Below are 25119 nucleotides of genomic sequence, written 5' to 3' on the forward strand. Positions count from 1 at the left end.
TTGTTGCTTTGACTTTAGTAAGTTAACAAGGGTAAAAGGATTACTGTTCTAAATATATCAAAACAAGTATGAAGTGATATGATCAAGGCAAAACAAAGGCAAAAAGCATCAAAACATAGAAAGTAGAACTTGTGCTTTCATTAAATTCAAAATTCTTTGGAATTACAAAATTACTTGCCAATTATCAGAATTACACTAAGAAGAAATAAAGGAAATGATGAAGACGAGAGGAGAACAGTCACTGCTTCAACTTTATCTTCAGAGGGCCTTTAGGGTCTTGAGGAAGTTGAGGCTGCACCGATGACTCATCAGCAATTCCTTTGCCTTTTGGATCATCCTTCAAAGTTATCGGATTCGCTTGATCACCCAGCACGTCCTTGGAAGACTCATTAAGGTCACTTGAGGGCTGTGTGTCCTCTAGTGCCTTTCCTTCTATTGGATCAGCTTGCTTGGGGAGTTGATCTTCAGCAAGAGTAGAGTCTTCAGCCAGCTCACCTTCCTTATCCTCAGATGGTAGTTGGGCAGCATCATCATCAGCTTGAGGAATGTCAGAGGCTCGAATGGCTGGAGGATAGTAGACACTCTCTGCTTTCCAAAGAGTAGAAGAAGCATCAACCCCAGCTTGGGAAAGTGCCTCGTTCCACACTTAGAGGCAGTAATGCCTGCATACCTCAAGAACCTGAGCCTTGAAGGTTTCTGTGATCTCCTTCACACCGATCTCATAACCTTCCTATTCAGCTCGGTCTTTTGCATTCTCGGCCTCTTCTCTTGCCTTTTCAGCCTCTTCTTTTTCTTAAAGGGCTTTCTCTTTGCTCTTGATGGCCTCCTCTTTGACCCTCTCAGACTCATTCAAATCTTTTTTAAGGTCCTCGATGAGCTTTCGTGCTGCAACAAGATTCTCATCAGTTTGCCTAAGCAGCAGTCGTTGGTCCTCGGTCTGTTTGGCAGTTGTTTTGAGAGCAGCCTCTAAACCTGACTTCTCACTTTCAGCCTTAATCAGTTTGGCTAAGACCTCCTGCAGCTTCTTCTTCTGTAGGTCCGAGATCCTTTGGGCGGTTTCGTGCCTTGATTCCTCGTCCCTCAAAGATTTGTATGAGTTGATGGCGATCTCTTCTACCCTATAGGCAGATTGAACAGCCTATGAACGAAAAGACAACAATGCAAAAAAGATAAAGTTTTAAGTTTTATGAAATAACAGGAATAAAAAATAGGCAAGGTTTAGAAGAGATACTTACCATGGCAAGTTCCTTCTTTAGAATCATAAAGACATTGTGGTCTCTTTTCTTTCTGAGCTCACCCATGTCCTCGGGGAGCAGCAAAGCTTGCTCCAATGTGTCTGCTACGCATGCAGTAGTCCCTTCATCAGAATTTCTAATGGATGCGTCAACAGTAATGGCACGGTCATCCATAGTCATGTCAAGGAGCCAGAGCGGAGCGTGTACGGCCACGTGAGATTCGGCCCGTTTATCTGACCTCGTCTGCATGATGCGGGCCTGTTTTCCACCTTTTTCAATCTTAGGCTCTTTAGGAAGAGAGCCCTTTCCTACCTCCATCACTTCTTTTCCTTTTCGCTGATCCCGTTTTCTTTTAAGGTCAACCGGATTGGTACGCTGGGGTTAGGAAAGAGGAGGAGGAGGAGGGAGCCTAGATTCAGGGCCTTTTTCAGCACCATTATCTTGGACCCTAGGGCGAAGTTCCTTAGGAGGCTCTTGAGACCCCACTTGAGCCTCGAGTACATCTTTTAAACTCGGCTTGGCCTTACGCTGGATACCCATATCGTCAGACTGTTGAATAATATCTTGTGAGACTTGAGAGGATGTGCCGAAGGTGGAAATTTGATCTTCGGGAGAGTGGGATTGATTAAAAACCTCGAACTCGTCCTCGGAATCAGATACTTCGACAATCTCTTCTTCTTCCTTTATGCTAGGCTGAGAAGAGGTTGCTTCACCAAGTATGTTTTGTGTTGAAATAGGGACTAAGGGAATCCCAACCGGAACGGGTTGTGGGGGTTGTACGGGTTGGGTAAACAGAGTACCTTGAGGAATAGGGGCCCCCTCGGGTTGCAGGAAACCTTCAACGGCAACGCTGATCCGAGGAAGACGGGGGTCCTTGGCTTTGATCACACACTTCAGTGCCTGGAAAGCTTTGGAAATGGGATCGTAGCCGAGGATGAGATGAGCCGCTTGGAGTTGGCCGTCTGTATGCACCAAAACTTTGGCTTGTAAAATTCTGTCCAATCGCCCAAAATCGACAAGGAAAGGGTGACGATCCGCTGCGTGTGGATCTGCAAAATTGTCCAAAAAAAAAAAAAAAACAAGGTAAGAATAAATAAAAAGATAAAAGGGGTGGTTTTTAAGGGTTTTAAATAAAATCCAAAAACTTCACCTGGGATCCCCTCCCTTGTCGGACAAGGTAAGCCGTCGTGCCAATCTCCTGATATGATCAAGAAGTCGTTTTTTAGACCCTTATTGGATTCGGGCAGACACTAAATTAACCTAACTGCTGGATGTCTAGATTTTAGGTAATATTCATCTTTTTTTGTTAGGTAATGGAGGTTATAAACCCAGTTCACATCGTGATGAGTGAGCCCTAGGTTCATCTTCTCATTTAAGGCATCTATAGAACCTAGGATCCTAAAGACATTTGGGACGCACTGGGTGGGAGCTAATCTAAAGGCCCTAAGATAATCCCTAGTCACAATCCCCATTGGGATTCTCATTCCTCCTTCGATGAATGCAATCATCGGGATTACTACCTCCCCTGTTTTTCTTTTTTCAAAATACTCCTCTTCGTTACAGTACCTAATTGATACGTTCGAGGGAATTTGGTATTTAGCCTTAAATTGCTCTATTTTTTTGTTTGAATCCACCAGGGATGCAAATCTACCCATTTTTTAAAAAAGGGGGTGTAAAGAAACTAAATAGATTAAGCCGAGGACAACGGAGTACAGAGAAAAAGAAAAAGAAAGGAAGAAAAACAAAAAGAACAAGAGCTGATAAGAAATGGAGAGAGTATGGGAGAACTTACTTTAAGAAAAAGAAGGTACGGTCACCTCGGACAGGGTATTTGGTAAAAAGAGAAAGCACGTGGAGATGGCAAAATGTGACAGGTACATTATAGGAGCGTTGTAGTGTGTGAGATGATTTGAAAGAAATTAGTATTTATATATCAATAGGAATTATGAAGCGGGAGAATTCCCGCCTCAGCCCAAGAGCAATTCTCAATCGTTGGATATATGTCACATCGCTGAACGTGGGGAACATAGAGACGCCAGAATTTAATTCAGGGACGCTTCGCATGCCGAAGCGTCGGGAACATGCGATGGGTAGTTCAAAGTTCATTGTCCATGTCAGCAATATTGCCAGAAATCTGCAGGATAAAAGGAGATTTAAGTCGAGATCCTCTTTTCATCCCGAGTTGAAGAAATAAGAATCTCGAGGGGCTATTGTAGGGACATTGGGCCCAGTAATTTATAAAGGATGGTCCAAAAAATCTCTTGGGCTAAAAACTCAATCCGAGGATATCAAATGATCTAGGGGTACATGAATATACATCGTAAAGAAAAGGCTAGGTAAAGATGTGATAACGTGTGGACAAATTATGTCTGAAGAAAGCTTTGTCCTCGGATAGTAAAGCTGAGGTCATAGGAAGAGAGGTTTAATATCCCCAGGGTATGTTATAGAAATTCCTATGGCTACGGGAAGACACGGTACACGTGGAGGACAATAGAAAGGGCGGTGAGATATCTAAGGTAAAGCTGCTACCACCGCCCATACATTAAAGACTCTGCAATTGATATATTGACTACATTAATGGAGAAATGGGACCTGAGCATGAGGTTTGGAACTTGGTCCCTGATCCTAGAGGACTTTAAGGAAATTTGATGGGACAAATATCTAAAACCAGCGTTATAACCATGAGGTGAAAGATGAGAATGGAAGAAAAAGGGAGTATAAATAAGAGAAAAGACCTTCGGAAGAGGGGGGCTTTTCTTTGAGAAAGAGAAAGAATAATATAAACCATTGTAATCGACCTTAAGAAGCAATATTATAAATTATCCTCGAATTGTGTCCAAGGAGGAGCTTTCATTCATATTATTACAGATAACTCCTTATTTGTGCCATTGGGCCCAAAGCCTTTTCTTTCTTTGTTGTTTAAACCACCTTTGAAATCTAAATATTAAGCCCACTCTCTACAAATTTATTGTAAATAGGTCTTTCAAGCCGTTTCCCTTTTGATTGTGGATCGGGAGTTCGAATTGTGTCCTTACAGATGATATATAAAAAGAAAATGTAATCCAATGGTGAATTTGTCAAAATTCACATCCAATAAAAACATATTGAATGGAGCTATAACTATTGGTTATAACCAAGTTTATAGCCAAATTTTGTCCATTTTATAACAGAATGGTTATTTATGCAAATCAACTATTTGGTTATTTGGCTCTATTTTCATTACAATAAATAGTTATTTCTTAAATAATTTAGGAATATTTATACCTCTTTTAAGAGCATTTTCAATGGATTCTTTAAAACAAATTCCTTTTTATATTAGAGAGTAAATCCTTAAAATTTTAAGGTCCAACAATCTCTCTATTTTACTTCTTTTTTTTTTTTTTTATTGAAGAGCATAAATGAATCTCTTGATGTGGATTGTAGCTCTATAAACACAATTCCAATTATGTCCAATGATAATCAAGGAGGAGGTGCCAAAATGTTTTAATGGCATTGTATCGAGCACAAAATTGTGCTTATGGGAAGTGTCAAAATAAAATTTGAGACAAGGGTATATTATATGGTTTATGAACTCAATTTTAATAGGAAAGTATTTTAAATGTGAAGGGCATTGTGACGCCAAATCTAGTTCCAATTAGAGGTAACAAAACTATGCCTTGAATCGTATGGAAGTGATAAGAAAACGATAAGCTAAGGAGCTGATACAAATGCTAGAGGGAAAATTCCATGTAAGGGAGTATGTAGTACGTGATTTAAGATAGGAACCTATATAAAATTATAAATGAGAAACCAATTTTCTTTTTCTTATTTTCCCAAGCCCCCCCACTACGAAGTAAGATATTCATTTCTTAAGGTACCATATGCAATTCGGAATAGGCTATATATATAAATGCTTCGTTAAACATTTTCAAACTTCCAACCTGTTTCAAGTAATTAAATTCCATTAAAATTTTCAATACTCTATAAATATAACTAGGCTAGAAATTTCAACGCGACACCTGTAAACAAAATAAAAGTCATTAATTGAATCTTATCCCCAAAAAAAAAAAACTAATTTATTGAAGTCTTGTTCTAAATTTGCATAATACATGAACAATTAAATTTAACAAGGATTGCTGACATACAAAGATATCTTCTTATTGATTTTTTTATTTCCCCTCTCTCTTTCAAATCTCCCTGAAATGTATTTAAAATTAAAGTTGTTCCAAATGTCAAAGCACAAACAAAACTCAGCCAAGTTTCCTTGCACGACTTGGCTGGCTGAAATAATAAATATAGTGAAAATGGGAAACCAATTTTCTTTTTTCTTTTTTCCCCAAACCCCACTACAAAGAAAGATAATCATTTCTTAAGATACCATATATCCACATGCAACTTGGAACAGAATACTTATGCTGCGTTAAATATTTGACACTTCCAAGGCCCAATTTGTTTCGAGTAATTAAATAAATTTTATGGAAACTTTCAATAGTCAACACTCTATAAATAAAATGAGGCTAGAAATTTCAACGAAACACCTGTAAACAAAATATAAGTAATTTATTGAAGTTTGAGATGTGGATTCAATTTTTTTTATTTTTGATAATCAATAATTATAATAGAGAAGAATATTTGAATCTTAAATGTCTCGGTTAAAAATACTAAGAGATGTCAGTTGAGTTATAAGACTTTTGATCAAATTACTATTGTTTTAAATTGAGTATAACATATGAATAACTCTGTCAAATTTCCTTGCATAATGTGTCAAAGCTTAAATTAGAAATGTTGTGAAAATGCAAAACCAATTTTCCTTTTTTTTTTTTTTTTCTAAACCACAACAAAGACATATATTCATTTAAGATGTACAGAATAATAATTCACGCGGTGTTTACTCCGTTCTTTAGTCTATTGTGAAGCAATTTTGTCTTATCTTAAAAATAAATAAATAAAAGTTTTGAAAACTAATAAAATACAATTTGTACCACGCTGATCTTTCAAGTTTCATACTTGATGACGTATGAACTGTTGCAGTACTATATATATAATATACGTGCTAAAACTTCCACAGCTAATAAGCAATAGAGAACAAGAAACGAAAAAATGGCTAGAGGTTTGGGTGTTCTTGCTGATGCGGGTGTTCTGTTGGGGAGCTCAAGTGGCCTGCTTTTGTTGGGCATGATTATCATGTCCATCCCAATTATATCAATGGTCATATTTGTTTGTGGTGATAATAAAGCTAAGAAGGGAAGAGCTGGTGGTGGGGGAAGAGCTGGTGGTGGGGGTTGTGGAGGTGGAGGTGGAGGTGGAGGTGGGGGTTGTGGTGGTGGAGGTGGAGGTTGTGGAGGTGGAGGTGGAGGTTGATGATAGAAAAATGAAGGATTCATTACTATTAAAATAAAAGGAATGCTACGTCTATGACATTTTCATAATATTTTCACAACAAATTATAGATGGTAAGTTGTTATTGGTTATAATTTGAACTTACAATTTAAATTACTTTCTTGTCCATCCATAACAACCAATAACAATTTACCACTTAGTATTTGTTGTAAAAGTATTGTGAAAATATTGTGAGCATAACATTTCTCTTTTCTCATGGGGTTTTTTTTTAAAAAAAAATAAGAATTCAATTGTTATAAATAAATGGAGAGTAGAGGTTGTTTTATTGAAATGAAAGAATGAGGTGAAGGTTTAAAGTTATAAACCTCGGTTCTCTTTGTAAAGAAGATCAATTGATGTCATTGAATTACAAGATTTTTTTGGCATGTATTTTCTATTTGCTATTGTAGTATAGCTAGCATAAAAAGAATAAATGATTGGTGAAGCTACATGACCCAGTTTTGGGTTTTATTTTATGTGTATATATATAATCGTTTAATCAAGTTATGTCAATCATAACTGTTCTGGTGTAATTCAGCTCAACAATCAATGAGAATTTAGCTTATGACTGGGCGTCTTCTCTAAAAAAAAATATGTGTACCTTTTCTTTTTTATTTTATAAAGAAGTCTTATTTTTACCTAAAGGTAGTAATTTGTGTTAAAATTAAATTCAAATAAACTTCGAGTCATTCAAAGCTAAATTCGTGCTGAGCAATAGCTAAATGTGAAGTCTTATTGTGTTGGTTTTTCACAATATCTCCAATAGTTTGTTGTTAATGTATGAGGAGCATTGAAGCTTTAACTAATTGTATTGCATGAGATAACAGTAAATTTAGAGTTAAGTCTATTGTAAAAACCTTCATTCTATTTTGAAAGTATTGATCAAGGAAATCTTCTCAAAATTTGGAATATTATTTTACTATTATTAACAGTTAGACTATTATGTTGATTTTCTCAAACCTTAAAGGAGTGCAGTATCATTTATCTTAAGATTTAGGACAAAGTGTAATTCCTCCAAACTTTAAGAGAGGTATGTGTAATTTATCCATAAAGATTAAAAGACAAGGAAGGTCAATAAAAGAAATGGAAAAATATTGAGTAGAAATAAAATAACTCCATCCATACATAGTTGGGCTGAGAAAAAGTATTGTCAAAAATTAGTTATGTCCAAGGATAATTGAGGAGTAGGTGTCAAAATGTTTATTGGCATTGCATCGAGCACAAAATTGTGCTTATGGTTTAGAGTGGCAAAAATTAGTTATGTCCAAGGATAATCAAGGAGTAGGTGTCAAAATGTTTAATGGCATTGCATCGAGCACAAAATTGTGCTTATGGTTTAGAGTGGCAAATAAAATTCGAGACATGGGTAAATTATATGGTTATGAACACAATTTTCATAGGAAATTCCAATAAAGGTAACAAAAGTATGCCTTGGGTAGTATGAAAGTGATAAGAAAATGATAAGCTAAGGAGCTAAGACAAATGCTAAAGAGTTATACCTTTGAAATTCCTAAGGAGTTATACCTTCAGATAAAGGCTATTCCAAAATCGGCTACTCCCCATAGGGAGGATTTTCTTTGCTGGGACTCTTCCTCTTCTGGGGATTTTGATGGGAAAGAAGCTTACAAAATAGCCAAAGGAAGCTTGGATTATCCTAAGTTTACAGGACAATGGATTTGGAAAATTGATACACTGCCAAAAATCCGATGCTTTATCTGGAAATGTTTTCTCCACTGTCTCCCTGTCAAAGATCTCCTAGTGTATAGGGGTATCACTGAAGATAAGCAGTGTGCTACGTATGGAGTACAAGCAGAGACAACCCTGCATGTTTTGAGAGACTGTGATGCAACCAAATAGTTTCGGAATCAGGTGGACAACAATAGATGTGATGAGGAATTCTTTGCAGCTGAATTAGGCCCCTGGCTAGAGGTAAACCTGAGGAATACAAGTGATAAGGTAGGACAGTTTTTGTCTTGGAGTTGTTTCTTTGCCTTTATGCTATGTTTGGAAGTTTTGAGGGAGAGAGAGAGGAAAGTAGAGGAGATTAGAGAGAATGGGAGAAGTGGAGAGGAGAGTAGAGGGAAATGTTTATTCTCCACCTTGTTTGAATGTTTTTAAAATTAAGTAAAGGGTGGGGAATAATTAGTCTTTTCATTTGTAATTTTGTTAATTTGGTAAGAGTAAATTTGATAATTCATTTGGTCAAGCATGTTTATGCTCCACTCTCCCTCCAAATCTCTCCAATTTGGGGGAATTAAAATAAGAGGTTAGAAGTAATTCAAACCCCTCCAAATCCCTCCCTCCCTCCCCCCCCCCCCCTTCCTTAAAAAACATCCAAACAAGATAATTAAATTATTCTCCCTCCCTCTACTCTACTCTCCCTCCTTCCCTCAACATCCAAACATAGCATTAGTATTTGGAGTCTGTGGCTACACCGAAATAAAAGAATCTTCAAGCAAGTCGGTGCAGGTGTTTGTAATATAGGTGGGGTGATGAATGTGGCGTTGGATTATTACTTCAGTGCTCGGCGCATTAAACCAACTAAGGAAAAAATTCCAGTCCATGTCAAATGGAACAAACCAGATTTGAATTGGCTCAAGCTAAATACAGATGGCTCTGCTATTGGGAATCTGGGGCCCGTGATCATAATGGTGGTTGGATTAAAGGTTTCGCGAGAGCCATTGGAATTGCAACTAGTGTGGAAGCCGAGCTATGGGCACTAATGGCCTGTTTGGATGTTTAAAAAAGGAGGGGAGTAGAGTAGAGGGAAGGGGAGTAATTCAATTACTTTGTTTGAGAGTTTTTTAAGGAATGAGGGGGAGGGGTTTGGAGGGGGTTCAACTCCCTCTAACCCCTCATTTTTAATTCCCCCAAATTGGAGAGATTTTGAGGGAGAGTAAAGTAGATAAATTATTGCCCAAATGAATTTTCCAGTTTACCCTTTCTAAATTAACAAAATTACAAACCAATTATATAAATAATCATTGTTTGTTTCCTGAGAAAATTTAAGTTGAATGAAAAAAAAAAAAAAAAAAAAGAATCTCACTGTTTCTGGGCAACCAAACAGAGTAATATGTAGCCATGCTATTTACCTTTGTTACTGACTCTGCAAATAAGGCAACCCAACAAGAAAAATTCAAGCTCGCGATGAAATACAAATTCCATTAGAAATTGAAACCCTAACCACAAAATCAAAACGAAAAAAAAATAAAGAAAAGAAGCAAAACGATTCAGATTGAACCTGCAAAACGCTATTGCAATAGCTAGTGTTGCTGAAATTTTCGAGACCAAAGTAGCACTCGCATTCAGAGAACTGGTCTCCGAGAGCTTTCTCAAGCTTCGAGCCCACAGCACCCATGAGACGTTGCTCCAACTTTCTGGTCTCCGTCGACGCAGCGAGCTACAACAACGGCGAGTACTAGCCGTGCTCCAACACGACGGTGGCTCGCTCCGACGGGTTGTCCTTGGGATTCGCTTTCGCTGGGAAAACCTCTTTCTTCTTCAACACAACACAGGTATGTACAATAAAGAAAATGTTTTTTTTTTTTTTAGGTAATAAAAATTATTTTATAATAGTTAATAGTAGTTTTATTATTTTATTAGTGGTATTTGATGGAATGAGAATGTTGATTAAATAATTATTTAATCTAACAAATTAATCATAAATCATAGACCAATGTTGTAAGTTCATTTTAAAATATGGGTAAATTTGTCTATTTAAATTATTTTTTCTTCTTTCTATCCTAATTTTAAAAACATCTAAATAAAAAGAAATGCTAATTACTCATTTCCCCCTTACTAATTTTAAAAGCATTGAAATAAGGTGGAGAATAATCATTCCCCTCTACTCTCCTCCCCACCCCTCTCCTCCTCTCTACTCTCCTCCCTCTCTAAACTTCCAAATAGGTCATAAGAGATGTCCTTCAACTGTGTATGTAGTTAAATGTTGAGGCAATTGAAGTTGAATTAGATGCTAAAATAGTGATGGAGTGGGTGTCTAACCGAACATAGACTAACATTTCTCATCATGTCCTTATCTCGGATTGCAGGAAGCTTTTGGAGCTGTTGCACAGGGTGAAGATTAACCACTGCTTTAGGGAAGGGAATCAATGTGCTGCAGAATGGCGAGACTAGGAGCTACACAGCAGCAAGATTTTATCATTTTTGATGATCCTCCTTCGGATCTTGGCCTCTTATTGTGTTTTGATGCTATTGGCACAGTCTCTGAGAGACTTTGTGCTAACTCTTCTATTATTTTCCTCTAGTTCAGTAATTTACCCCGGTTACCCAAAAAAAAAAAAAAAGACAAATGCTAAAGGGAAAATTCCATGTAAGGGAGTATGAACTATGTAGTATGTGATTTAAGAGGAGCAAGAACGGTTATAATAAGATTATTACGTACATGGAGGGAGATTTCAAGAGATATGAGATGAATATCGCAAGTATGTGTGTGTGTGGTAGTGATAAAAATTTTCCTATTGAGTATTCACCATCGTGGAACCAAGAGAAGAAAAGTCCCTGCTTTGAATGACATACTTCTCTATGTAATAGAAGTACTGTTGTAGATCGGAGAAAATTGGTACTCTGAAGAAAATACCATAGATTTTGAGGAGGCGAGAATAGAATGAATGAATTGGGATTTTTTCAAATTCGCCTAAGATTCCTGCAATTGTAAAGAATAATAAAGAATATACCTCCAATAGAAAAATGGTAGTATTAATTTAATTTTTTAAAACAAAATTCACATCCAATTTTGAAAAGAAATGGATAAAAATCACATAAGCAGTGCCATGTGTGCAATAAATGGTCAGAAGACTGGATTCTAACATAGATGTGCCATTGGCTCCTGCCTCTTGGCTTTTGCCGGACGGTTGTTGTCAGCGAAAGAACCTAGACACTTTTCTTTGCCAAATTCACTCTCACTTTCTTTCTCTCTCTCTCTTTTCTCTCTCACAAACACCATCAAACACACGGGGTTCCCCCCCCCCCCCCCCCCTTCTTCAATGGCACAGATTGCATTAACTTCTTCGGCAACCCTTGTTTCCTTCAAAGGTATGCTTTCTATCTCTCTCACCCTCTTTTATTGCCACTGATTGCATAGAATTTCTTCTTCTGTTTTTTTGATGAAATAGAATTTCCATTTACATACATGTATACCCAGATGGATTTCTCTTAAATTTTCAGAAAATTTAGAAATCCCAGAATTTTTTAACTTGAAAAATTTTAGGTATCATCTATCTATGCCGTACTATTTTCACCCAAATGATGATTGTGCACGTTTTTTTTTTTTTTTTTTTTTTATTAATAAGCTTTAATTGATTGAAGTCTTAGTCTGAGATTAGACCTCAAAAAGGTTATAATTTGTGATATGATTTGAGGGTCATGAATTGTAATCTAGGGTGTGAAATGGGAAAGATTTATTACCTTAATTTTGTGATTTCAGGTGGAGCAAAACGAGGGGCTAAGTTAAGTTGGGATACTCCGAGACTGAGAGCGTCTAGGATTGGGACCAATTTATGGTTGTTAAACAAAAGTGGTGGAAGTGGAAGTAAGGGCTATGGATTAGTTGGTTCCGATGGAATATATAGAGGAAACAGAGGTGTGGTGAAGGTATCCGATGGTCAAGCAGCCCCCTTGTCTGACTCTTATTTCTGGGCAGCAGCTAATAATAATAAGGTTGGAATTTTATCATGCACATTTCCATTTATATCTCTACCATAAAAAGTCCACTAGGATTTTTAAATATATGAAAGTGTTTACTCAATGGGCTTTGGCCCTTTAGTCTTTTGGGACCTCTGGATTTTGGCCTGAAATCCATGACTTGGACCTGGGCCTTTGATTTTTTTGAATGATGTCTGTTCTGTGAGGGCCACATTATCTGGTGTTTTACTTGGAAGCAATGCTAGAAACATATTCCTTTTTTTCATGACTTGTTAAGATGTGATTAGTGCAGCATTATTTACAAAATAAATTCCATTTTTATTTTAAGTTTAATAACACAAATTATAATATGCCACCTGAAAAGTGTGAGAAAAAGTATGAAAATTTGTGTATTGAGACTATTGTTAATTTTAATATGCCATGCAACTAGCCAACTACAATGTGCTGCATTTGAGAGAAATAAGTATAATATAAAAAAATTTGTAATTCTTGACGACATGATATGTTACTAAAGCATATCCCAACTAGTTTTTTTTGAGATGGTATATGCCAACTAGTTGAGTTATTAGATTCTTAACGAGATGACTTATGATTGATGTACAATTTTGGTGCAATGGTCACTCCACAAGTATAAGTGTTTGTAGGGGGTGGGGGTAAAGGCCGGACTTCAAGTCTATAGGAGAGAGTTTCATACACATATACACCTAGATTATGCTAGAATAAAATTTCTACCTTCTATAAAAAATAAATAAATAAATATGGTACAATTATTGGCTCATTTAAAAATAATGTTGCTTCAATCATAATGTATCACCTTAGTAAGTTGTAAAAAATATATATATATATATATTTTTTTTAGAGATAATTACAACATACTACTAATCTTGCAGCTTGAACCCATTCTCCCCTGAACCCCTAAACACTTTGTACATGGGAATGTGTCAATTCAGCTACAAGGCCTTTGGCAAAAAAAAAAATTTATGTTGATAGCATTGCTAAGATTATTTGTTTTTTAATTGCCACTAAAAGGCCCTGAAATACTTTTTTTATATACTAGGATTCCCTTAATTGTTAATTCCTCTATTTATTTCTATAAATGCCACACACAAAACAAAACAAAACCCCCCATTTTTTTATTAAATAGAACTGTTCCAATTCCAAAATTAATGAGTCATTTATGAATAATCTCAACAACAAAAAAAAACAAAACAAAAGGAGTCATTTATGAATGTTGTAAATGTAACAATAAAGCAAACCCATTTCCGTTTCAAAAACACAAGTAATTTGGTCCAGAACAGTTAATTCGGATTAAATAACTAACAGTTGACTTTAGTTAGTAGCATTCCATTCCACTTTCTTGGAGAACCTGTACCTATCAGTTTGGTTAGGATAGCCAACCTTTAGAAAAAAGGGATAGAGAAAAAGAAAGAATATCATGTTTCTTATAGCAACAAAAAGAAAGAAAGAAAAAAAAAATCATGCTTTTACTACATGTAGTGAAGCTGAAGATTGTTTCAACATTTGATTACCAAACAAAGCTGATTATTTGTCTGAACCAGTCCAAGACAACATGTTTCTAAAACCATGAAAATAAGAAAAAAAAAAGGGTCCCATTCCCCACTCACACAAATGTGATTTGATCCAACCTAGGGCTTCTCTTCTCCTTGATGACCCAAATTTCTTCTAGTGGTTTTTTTTTTTTCTTTCTTTGGAGGTCAATTTCTAGTACTTAGTTTAAGAGTATAAACTATAAAATAGTGGTATTTTCACATGGGCCAGATTGGCATAATTTCATAGAAAATTAGGCGGCACTTGGATCGGCCTTTGCCTAACTAGTCCAAGTTTTTAAGTTTCTAGTAAGCAAGCACTTTGAGTATTCCTTCTTCCACGACCCAAAAAAAAATGAAAAAGGCACGTAGTGTTAATCACATCTCCGTTGATGACGGTCCAAGTCATAGAATACATTTTTGTTTTCACAAGTATAGTGCTAAAGTCAACGAGAACGTGTCGTTTTTTTTTTAATTATTCATGAATCGTGACACTAATTACAAATTAGTTAGGGGTACATTTTCACAATTTTAATATAGTTTTGTCATTTATTCGATCGTTTGACTCATTCTATTGAAAAAAAAAAAAGAAAAAAAAAAAAGAGTGTTTTGGAATAAATTCTTGGTGCTAAGTGGGGTTTTGGAGTTTGGGTCAAAGACTACTAAAGTGGACCACTTCTTAAATCACAAAGGAAAAAATCAAAGGAAAATAAAAGAAATCCTCATGTATGGCATGTATAAAATTGGACATAATTCGGAATAAAAATTAAAAGTGACCCTTGATGTTTTCATTTGCAAATCAATACATGTTGGCATGTCGCAATATCTTCTAATAATTTCTCTTTAAAACATTGCACACTTGGGAATTAAAATTAGTAAATTACCCATCTCAGATTTTTTATTTATTATTATTATTATTATTTATTTGTCGAGTCAAATTAGAATGCTTTGCAAATCCAACTATCACAACCACGGTTAAAAAAAAAAAAAGTTATACAAGTAAATCTAAGAATTTTTCTATACTATAAAATATTAATATCATAAAAGAGAAATGTTAAAAAGTGTTTTAAGAGCATTAGTTTATGAGCTATTTTTAGATATATTTTAAGAAAAAATAATAAAATAATTAATTTTAATGATGACTTTTTAAATCTCCTATAAAAATGATATCAAAACTTTCTTAATATAATTTATTAATCATTATTCTAAAAACACTCTTTAACATTAACTATCATAAAAACCAAGCTAATTTTTCAAATTGAAGGTACCCACCAAATTCTTGTAATTCCCTGCAACATTGGAAACCGTATATAAGTCAAAAGTTATACTTTTCTTAAACGGTACACCTCTATGGAAAAAAAAGAAAAAACAAATTAGAAATCAACAAAGTTACAAAACCAAGCAAATATATATAGAAATAGAAATCGTATATATAGAAAGGAAACAAATTAGAAAGTCCCACTACAACAGCACCACCTATACCAATAAATAATAATAAAAAAACCCGAAAGAGAAACGAAACTTGCAGAGTCCATTCCATACGCGTTTTACGTTTACCTCCTCTTTCTTTCCTCTGTTTCTGTTCTGTTCTGTTCTGTTCTCAAAAATAAATAAAAACTCTTTCTTTCTCTCTCTTTCTGTGTCTCTCTCTTTTCCTTTATTTGCAGAGAGCTACATTCCTCGTCGGTCATCCTCAAAAACTCGACCTTTTTTCATTTGTTTTGTTTCACACCCACGTTTTTTTTTTTTTTTTAAATATTTAAAAGCAAATCAATCCCTTTCTCTTATTCTTTGTTTTCAATGAAATGAAACTCAACTCAATTTTCGCTCAGATCCATGGAAGAGAAAACCCACAAGCTTTCTCTCTAAATTCTCCAATGCCCAGATCTATTATTATCTCCTTCCTTGTATAGTAGACCTCACCGTTTTCTGATTACTCACTGAAAATATAAAAATCCAATCTTTTTTGTTGTTGAAGGCAAATTCGGAGCCGTCGGATCAAGACCCATCAACGAAAATGAAAGGTACAAGCAGATTCTTCACGATCGGGCTCGTAGCAGCGTGGTACTCCTCCAACATTGGGGTCCTATTGCTAAACAAGTACTTGCTGAGCAATTACGGGTTCAAGTACCCGATCTTTTTGACCATGTGTCACATGACGGCTTGCTCGTTGCTCAGCTACGTGGCAATCGCGTGGATGAAGATGGTGCCTATGCAGACGATTCGGTCCCGGGTTCAGTTCTTTAAGATCGCGGCGCTGAGCCTCGTGTTCTGCGTTTCGGTTGTGTTTGGGAACATATCTCTGCGATTCTTGCCCGTCTCGTTCAACCAGGCTATTGGGGCTACCACGCCGTTTTTCACTGCGGTTTTTGCGTACATTATGACTCTGAAGAGGGAGGCTTGGCTTACTTATGTTACTCTCATTCCTGTTGTCACTGGAGTCATCATTGCAAGTGGGGTATGTGCTTCTCTCTTTTTCTTTTTCTTTTTCTTCTTTTTTTTTTTAGCTTTGTTTTTTGGTTTTAATTTGTGCAAATTGATTGAATTTTGGATATGGGTTTTGCTTCAATTGAATTCTTGAGCTACTTTTATGTGCAATTAGGTTAGTTTATTTAACTTTGATTGGGAGTTACTGATAATAATTTAGTGCAGTTTAATGGGCTAGAAGATATATGAAAATCGCATTTCAAAAAAGTCTTATATTTTTCAGTCTACCTAGCTGAGACTAGTTTAGCTATTAGGCTTAATGGAGATATGAGCTTTTTTGCCTGGTTTTGATTTGGTTTTGACTTGTGTATAATTATTGAATATTGGATGTGGGTTTTGCATTAAGTTTTTGAGCTACTTTTCTGTGCAATTAGATTTGTTTTCTCAACATTAAAAAAAAAGTTCGTTTTCTCATTTTAATTGGGAGATACTGCATATAATTTATTACTGTTTGATGGGTTGAAAGATCTAGGAAAATAAGGGAAAATTCATATTATTTTTCCGTCTACCCAACTATTCTTAGATTAACTATTAGGCTTAATTTGGTAACTTATTTTTCTTGTTCTTTTTTTTTGGGGGGGAGGTTTGTTTTGATATGTGGCTAAAACTTAGCTATAGTTCCTTAGGTGTTGCCATAGGTTCTCCAATAAAAGTCAACCATGTGGTTGCATTGATATTAATGTCTTTGCTGCATTTGTCAATAAAACCATGTGGTTGAATTCAATTGGGGAACCTATGTTACAATGCTTAGGAGCTGTACCTAAGTTTTGCCCTTGATATGTAAGATTGAAGCTTTATTTGGCTGCATGAAATTGAGTGCTTTTTCCATCAATTTGATATTTGGATGATTTAGTTGGACTGTTGATAGACTCATTAGAGTGATTTGCAGAACTCTTTAAATGTTTTCTTTATTCAAGTGATATCACTGGAATAATATGTCTTCTGATTTGTGGCAACAGGGTGAACCGAGTTTCCATCTGTTTGGGTTCATAATCTGTATTGCAGCTACAGCTGCAAGGGCACTCAAGTCAGTGCTACAGGGGATTTTGCTCTCTTCAGAAGGGTAAGAAACTCTTATGTGTTCATCTTATTGAGACAAAAGTTAATGGCATAATTTCTTTGTTCTGTAGTTGAATTATTTCAAAACTAAAAGTGGGTACTGACAATGCCTTCTTAATATTATTCAAGGGAGAAGCTGAATTCTATGAACCTCCTTCTATACATGGCTCCAATAGCTGTTGTTTTTCTGCTACCTGCAACACTTATTATGGAAGAAAATGTGGTTGGCATCACACTAGCTCTTGCTAGAGATGATCACAAGATCATCTGGTATCTACTATTCAATTCATCGCTGGCATATTTTGTAAATCTGACCAATTTCTTGGTCACAAAACACACTAGTGCACTCACTCTTCAGGTATGACTCACTTCTTGATATAGACTAACTTCTGTTTGTTATCTAACATGTTTCATGTTCTCTGTTAATTGCTTGTGTGCACTATTTGCCTATTTATTTTTGAGCTCAGAGAAATGAATATTTTTCTTCCCTATAGAACTTGAACAGTTCTGGAGGAATGATCTTCATAAATTAATTTTGGAATTATAGAAATCTGAATATTAATTAGAAAAGGATCGTGTCTGCTTAGTGGGACATATGATAAGGAAATGTACGTTGTCGGTAGAAATTGCAATAATTTCTTTCTATCAATTCTTGGGCGCAATGAGGTGTTTCTGATTATTGCATAGATGGAGCCTTAACAAGTTCTTTCCTAAAATTATGTAAAAAAAAAAACATTAAAGAGAAGTTGAGTGCCTGCTTTGCATTGCATAATCTAAGTAGGTTATTGCTAATGTCCTATAGCTCAATTTATACTTTCTCACCTTGTTAGTACAGGTGGAGGGTCCCTGTAAGAGTCACCTAGTGCATGGTTGACTTACCAATTAAGTAAAAAAAAAAAAAAAAAAAACCATGTTTGCTTATTATCTTCATAAATAAAATATATTTTAATGATACTACAAAAAGGAACAATTGAGAGTGTAAGATGTAATGTAAAGAGCGTGGAAATTTATAAATTGAGCCCAAAAATAGAGTTCTTACTTCTTAGTGAAGCTCGTTAATCATAAATTCCTCTAGGGGTTATTGGTGGGGAGTATTAAATAGTGCTGCATGATCTCTATAAAAATCGGCAAATTCCACAAGTTCTGTACCCTAGATCAATTCCTATAGCTACATATGGTGGTTTATGGATGGAGTGAAGTTTGGAGAAAAGCATTTGAGTTTTTATGTTGACTCGGTTTCCCGTGGTAACTTAATTGCAGCCATGATATTTGAATTTTTTAAAGAGTTTAGTTGATGAGATGGATAAGTGGGATATTATCATATATGAGTTTTGAACTCTAGGCATGACCAATTGAGACAATCCTCTAAGATGATTTGATCATGTATGGTGGAAACCAATTGTGGTACCATTTGAGTTTGGTTTCAGCTGAAACTACTCTTTTAAGGATGGCCAAAAGTATTTAGGCTGAAGATGTGGAACAAAGTCCATGCAGCCATTCTAAGTGAGAGGGATACTGCTTCAATAGACTTTGTAGCTCTCTTGTTGTATGGCTTTATGTTAAAGTATCTTCTGAGTTGGATATTTTTGGCTATTTTTACTAATGAACTTCTTGGGAGCAAAGCATTTGCTGAGCAATAAAAGGTTGAGCATTATGTTTTTGCCCTTAAAGTTATGTATTCAGTCTTGCTGCCCTATCTATATTTGTGTTTCAAAGGTTCAATACATATATGTGCAATGTTGCCTTTTTTTTTTTTTTTTTGTTTCCCCTTATCTTTTTTTTTGGAAGTTCAACATTTGTAAAACAAAGAGTTCTGGTTCTTTCAGGTACTAGGAAATGCAAAGGGGGCAGTGGCTGTGGTGGTTTCAATTTTAATTTTTAGAAATCCCGTGTCAGTGACTGGAATGCTTGGTTACTCGCTTACAGTCATGGGAGTTATACTCTACAGTGAAGCCAAGAAACGAAGCAAATGATATCAATCTGGAAAGCATTAAGTGGATTTTCCAATATTTTGTTTTTCTACAGCGAGGATAGCATCAACCCACATGGAGGCAAAAGTTTGGGCCAACGTACTAGCAGTTTGAGGTGGATATTGCCCTCTAAACTCTATTTTTTGCGGGAAGCCTGCAGAGATTGGCTTCCACTTGTATCAGCAACAACTCAGGATTAGCCAAAGAAGTAGAAAATTTCAATAAGTGACTTATATACCTCTATTATTCCTAGCTTGGGGTTTGGAGGACTCTTTTTTTTTTAATCTTCTTTTATTCTTTCAGGAAAGGATTTTAGAATTGGATCTCTACACAATCAGTCTGTTATTAACATTTCTTATATTGATTAATTAATGAAAAACATTCATAATCTCACCATTCTGTGCTTGTCATCTTGGCTTTATTAAGGATTTAATTATGGTGTCCCTCTTCAAATTAATTACCCACAAGAAATCTGGTGGTTGCCAAAGTTGAACACTGTTGGAACATGACCAATTTACTCAGATAGTCTCCAAAGGTCCATTGGGTCTTATTAATTCTATTTCGGTTCATTCAGTTTATTTTGAACTAATTGGACATTAAATTCATTCTTTTTGTAAGTTCTCTTCTCTAACTCAATTCTTCTTCTTTTTTTCTTAATTCTTGGGTTGAAAAGTATGAAATTTTATTCTATTTTGACCAAACTTTTTAGTTTTTTGTTAAAAATACAAAGGAAATAGACACTAAAAATTATATATATTATTAGCCCTAAAATAACAATAAAAATGACAAATATTCAAAAAATTACTTTAAAATTCAGGTTTCAATAATATAGGCATCATACTTATATTTGAAAAGAAAAAAAATGTTACAATTGTAAACTAATATAATAATTTAAACTTAACATAACATCATGTGTTTCATAAAATGGTGTAAATTTAAAATAAAATAAAAAACATTATAAGAAATTTTTAAATTAGTCTACCAATTATAGTATCTTTTTTTAAAAAAAAAATTAAGAACATCTTCTCTATTTATAAAAAAAACATATATATATATATATATTATAATTATGTAGTTCAAATCTTATTATTAAATTGTTGTTGAATGCAAAATATATATATATATATATATATATATATATATATATATATATATATATATACACACTTAAAACTTATAAAAATTAAAAATATTTTTAAATAACACTCGTACTATTTAACCTACAGATTTTATATTATATTCTTATAAAATACAATTACATTATATTTTCCTACACATTGCATGAAAGCTTTGATGTGCCATCGTCTCGTGCTTGCCACTCTGGCCCATTTACTGATGGTTCTTCAGATCTTCTACGCTTCTACCGCACCAATCATACAACTGCCAGACTATTCCATTATATCTCTTTTTATTTACCTTTTCAGTTGTCCAGTTATTCTCACCGTAGATAAAGAATAAACCTTATATTATTGTCCTTGTGAATGAGATATGCCTCATAGCACAACAATGAGTGCCCATTAGTTAACAATCCAGTTTAAAAAAATTTATAGAAAAAAAATAATAATATTTTGACAATTTTTTTCATTTTTTATAAAAATGATGTCAAAATTTTCTTAAAATAAATAATATTATTGTCCTTGTAAATGAGATATGCCTCAAAGCATTTATAGATCATGCTAACAAGTGCCCTTAAAGTTTATGAAAAAAAAAAAATAATAGTTATTATTTTGACAGTTTTTTCATTTTCTATAAAAGTGACGTCAAAATTTTCCCATAATTTAAAACCAAAAACCAATTCAGAATGCATGATATCATTTTCAACAGCACCTAATCCATTTTAAACCGTACAATCTGAGTTAGGTTCAGGCCTTTTAGGCATAAAAATTGCAGAGGGCTAGGGATGTCAACAGCCTTCAGCAGAAATCAACAATATACAACACAAGATCCCAATCTAAAACATCTAAAATTGGAAGAATTAATATGATTCCATCTAAGGCTTATCTGTAAACAAAACTCAATGAGCCCTAACATGCCTGGTCTTCAGATTCTTTCAACTGAAAGGACAGATGAATTACAGCCATAAACTACTCATCATCCATAAGATCAATTTCCTCCTTAGATCCCACTGCAGTGGTGCTTTCAATTTGAGGCTTATTCTCATCTTCAGCCTTGACCTCCAATTTAGGCTTAATCTCCGATATAGGCTTGGCGTCCACAATAGGCTCTTCTTTAGGCTTCTTGTTCACTTCAGGCCTGGCTTCCGCTTGATTTTCAATGTCATCTTCTTCTAACTTTGGAGCCAAGTAGAACCTTATGTAACCCATCTCTGCTACTTTGTACTCAACTACCACAGGCAGTTCTGAAGACAGGCTGATTGTGACTTGGTTTGACAAAGGGGTTGCCTTTGTGAATGAGTTCATATACCTTAGTGCAAAGGTCAATGAGACTGGCTCCTGCATTTCTATTACGGTAGCATCTTCTGGCTGTAAATACAAACAAGAAATCAACCATGTCAAACACCAATAAGTAACTCCTGTGTCAATTTCATAATCCTGGAGAAAACAGAAGCACGCATGTGTAGAGCACTACATTGCTATAGGTAAATGACCAGTGCCCAAATTTCCACGCCCCAGCAATTCAAGTTGAGATACAAAATTACAGTATTTGCTCCATGCGATAAAATTTAAGACTTAAGAAAGTAACTAACCTTGTCCACTGTAGTATTCTGTCTGCAAACAATATTGGCAGTCCCAATATCACCTCTGGTGGAGAACTTCACACCTTCCTTTGTCACAGATATCACAACTGCAAAAATTGCCATTATCCACATAATGAGCATTCAGAATGTCTGATACATCCATACTCTTAAGGAACAAACTATTTTTGAGAGCAACTTTGACAATGGGCATGATGAGAAAGCAGAATACCAGTATCACCAATGGAGCTAAGGTCCTTGCAAATCCTTGCAAATTCAGCTGATGGCATCCTAACAATGGCTTGGAACTCTGCTTCAGGGATTCCAAGATGCTCACTGTCTATGTCCATCAGCTTCATCTCAAAGTCAGCAATCTTGTCTTGAGCTTCATGCCAAGAATAAGGAACAAGCAATCAACAAAACAATCATAGGATTTTAATGAATGTAAAGTATACCACATTTAGCAAAGAAAGCCCCACATGCAGGTATCGAAGTCATTCAACCTTCTATATCTTTAACAAATGAATATGAACTTTCATATTGAGCAACAGGACAAACCAACTCCATGTTCATTCTTTGTTCAGGAAGAGGTAACTAAAGTAAATAATTAGGAAATCAGGCCAATATACAAAAACAAATAAAAAATACATTCAGGATTTTCAAGACTATGCACACAAGTAATCACTACAATTGCTTTCCTTCCCCCAAACTTTCTCTAGAAAAGGAAAAACAGAATGCCAACACCAAACCACAAATACAATATTCTATCAAAGCACACAACTAATCTCCATATTTTCCTTCCTTTTTCCACATTTTCTAAGCAATCAAACAGAATCACAACAAAATCACCAAACAAAAGAACCACAAATACGACATTCAAAAATCAAAATTCCTCCTTCAACTAACAAGAACTTAACTAGTTTCCACATTTTCCTTTCCTTTCCCTATAAAGTTATGATATCCTTGGCATCATACAACCTTCAAAGATCCCACCTTCATTTAACAGGCAAGCAACTAATCTTCACATTTTTTTAAGCAATAAAACAAATTCACATAAATACAAAATATCAAAAATCAAAACCCCACCTTCGTCTACCAAGAACTTAACAAATTTCCACATTTTCTTTCCCCTTACCACATTTTCACAGCAACCAAACAGAATGATAAACAAAAATCCAAAACCACATTCGAGACTCCATCTTCATCTATCAAACAACCATTCTTCACATTTTCTTTCCCTCTCCCACAATTTCCCAGCAACCAAACAAAATTGCAACAATATCAAAATCCCACCTTCATCCACCAATAACTTCACAAATTCACCCACATTTTCACAGCAACCAAACAGAACGACAACAAAAACCCAAACCCATAAACCCACATTTTCTCAGCAGCCAAACAAAATTTCCAACAGAAAAAAAAAAATCACCAAAAGCAAGCAAAATCAACAGTTCTTACTAGGGCTTTCGAACATGAAAGTGACGGTGTCGCCGCCATCATCGGCCTTAATGGTAACAATATCGTCATTTCCGGCGCACTTGAGCATCTTGGCCATGTTGTTGAGGTTCATCCCCATGGACAAGTTACGGTCACAGCGGTAGTGCTCGAAGCCCTCAGATCTGAGGAGGAGAGCCACGAGTGCCACGTGGCTGGAATCCATGGCCTGGAGCGAGAACCCGGTGGCGGAGCAGTCGAAGTTAGCGTCATTGACAAGGTCCTTGACCGATTCCAGAACCTTCTTCAATAGACTCCCTTGGACTAGCCTTAGCTCTAGCATTTTGGCTTTTCTTCTATTTGAAATTAGGGTTTTGGTTTTTTTTTTTTTTTGCTTTCTGTTTGTGTTTTGAGAAGAAAAACAAAAAATAAATGAATGAAACTCTGAGACTGTGAAAGTGAAAGTGAGAGTCTGAGAGAGACTGTTGTTTCTTATAGTAGCTTTTTGGGGTTTAGGCTCTATTTGGCGGGAAAGGGGGAACATTCCCGCCGGATTAACATTTGAAACGACGTCGCTTTTTAGGAAGTTCCCGCCAGTTTAAGATCAAAACTACGTCGCTTTGTTTTCTCCCTCTCTTTGTTTAATATCAGTAATAGGAAAAAAAAAATAATAGAAATGTTTTGTGGTTAAATTTTGGATTTTTTTTTTTTTTTTAAATGCAGATCATGCTCTTATTTTATTCTTAAATTTTGGGAAAAAAAAAAAAAAAAAAAGAAGGGATCCAATTAGTTAAATTGGCAAAATTTTAAGGGATATGGAGATTGAACTCTACTTTTTCTAATGACAAAAAAACAATTATTATAAAGAGAACTTTATAAATTAAAATTCTATTATATCTTTAAAAAAAAAATTGATTTTTTTAATGGTGACTTACCAACTATTGTGCTACTAAATTCTATAAGTTTGTCGCTATAAGTTTTAACTTTTGCTTACATGATATAATTCAATGAGGCCTATGTAAGAGTATAAGACTTCATTATAATGATAAATTTTTTTTTTAAATAATTTTATATGATTATAATTTTTTGAAAATTAAAAATCAATTCAAGTTTTAACTTTAGAAACTAGTAGTATATTTTTACCCATAATATATGTGAGCATATAATTGGTAAAAAGGTGTAACATATGCATACGTACAAAACAATTTTTTTTTTTTAAATCACATCCGAAATACTAATAATGTGTGCACACTTCTTTTAAATCAACCGTAAGATTAATTTATAAGACAATAATAATTACTTATGGTTTTACAAATGGTTTTTATTTTTCGTAGTCAATGTCTCACTTTTAGAAATCGAAGGTTCACAAATTGAGATTTGGCTATAGAGATAGAATTGTATCTAAGGAATAGGGAGATACAACCAAAAAAAAAAAGTAATAAGAGAGGCACATTGACCAATCAATCATTTGAGTTGAGTTGTATTCTTGACTTTGGAATGAAAAGAGCAATAATGCTTTCTAGCACAGTACGTAGAATAAGACCACTTAGATATAGCATTCACATAAATGTTCCCCACCTGGCTCAAGTTGTAGCGAAGAAGAAAAAAATAAGCAGTTTTATTCGCACAATTTGCACATAGACTCATAGCGCAGGTCCCACTTGTATATTGTG

The 25119-nt window shown here is 35.0% G+C and overlaps 2 protein-coding genes across 2 annotated transcripts; one reads left to right on the top strand and one right to left on the bottom strand.

The window, feature by feature from the left end:
* Positions 1 to 11502: 11502 nt before the first annotated feature.
* LOC142640559 (putative sugar phosphate/phosphate translocator At3g11320) lies at positions 11503 to 19713 on the top strand. Its single transcript, XM_075814705.1, has 6 exons — positions 11503 to 11645; positions 12037 to 12269; positions 15780 to 16259; positions 17248 to 17351; positions 17477 to 17705; positions 19174 to 19713. The coding sequence occupies exons 1-6, from the start codon at positions 11597 to 11599 to the stop codon at positions 19318 to 19320; spliced, it is 1242 nt and encodes a 413-aa protein (XP_075670820.1). The 5' UTR covers positions 11503 to 11596; the 3' UTR covers positions 19321 to 19713.
* Positions 19714 to 21110: 1397 nt separating this feature from the next.
* On the bottom strand, positions 21111 to 23910 carry LOC142638364 (proliferating cell nuclear antigen-like). The gene is made up of 4 exons (XM_075812386.1): positions 23471 to 23910; positions 22245 to 22397; positions 22025 to 22122; positions 21111 to 21800 (listed from the first exon to the last, which is right to left on the bottom strand). Exons 1-4 carry the CDS (start codon positions 23787 to 23789, stop codon positions 21402 to 21404), a joined length of 969 nt encoding a protein of 322 aa, XP_075668501.1. The 5' UTR covers positions 23790 to 23910; the 3' UTR covers positions 21111 to 21401.
* Positions 23911 to 25119: the final 1209 nt, after the last annotated feature.

This window comes from Castanea sativa, chromosome 6 (genome assembly GCF_040712315.1).
Source record: "Castanea sativa cultivar Marrone di Chiusa Pesio chromosome 6, ASM4071231v1".
Taxonomy (NCBI): Eukaryota; Viridiplantae; Streptophyta; class Magnoliopsida; order Fagales; family Fagaceae; genus Castanea; species Castanea sativa.

Excerpts from the sequence above, each read along its gene's own strand:
- LOC142640559 (XM_075814705.1), top strand. The coding sequence starts at position 11,597 with ATGGCACAGATTGCATTAACTTCTTCGGCAACCCTTGTTTCCTTCAAA. Across the intron at positions 11,646-12,036 it reads AACCCTTGTTTCCTTCAAAG|GTGGAGCAAAACGAGGGGCT; the intron begins GTATGCTTTCTA and ends TTGTGATTTCAG. Across the intron at positions 16,260-17,247 it reads GAGTCATCATTGCAAGTGGG|GGTGAACCGAGTTTCCATCT; the intron begins GTATGTGCTTCT and ends TTGTGGCAACAG.
- LOC142638364 (XM_075812386.1), bottom strand. The coding sequence starts at position 23,789 with ATGCTAGAGCTAAGGCTAGTCCAAGGGAGTCTATTGAAGAAGGTTCTG. Across the intron at positions 22,398-23,470 it reads TTTCATGTTCGAAAGCCCTA|CTCAAGACAAGATTGCTGAC; the intron begins GTAAGAACTGTT and ends CTTGGCATGAAG. Across the intron at positions 21,801-22,024 it reads AGAATACTACAGTGGACAAG|CCAGAAGATGCTACCGTAAT; the intron begins GTTAGTTACTTT and ends TTGTATTTACAG.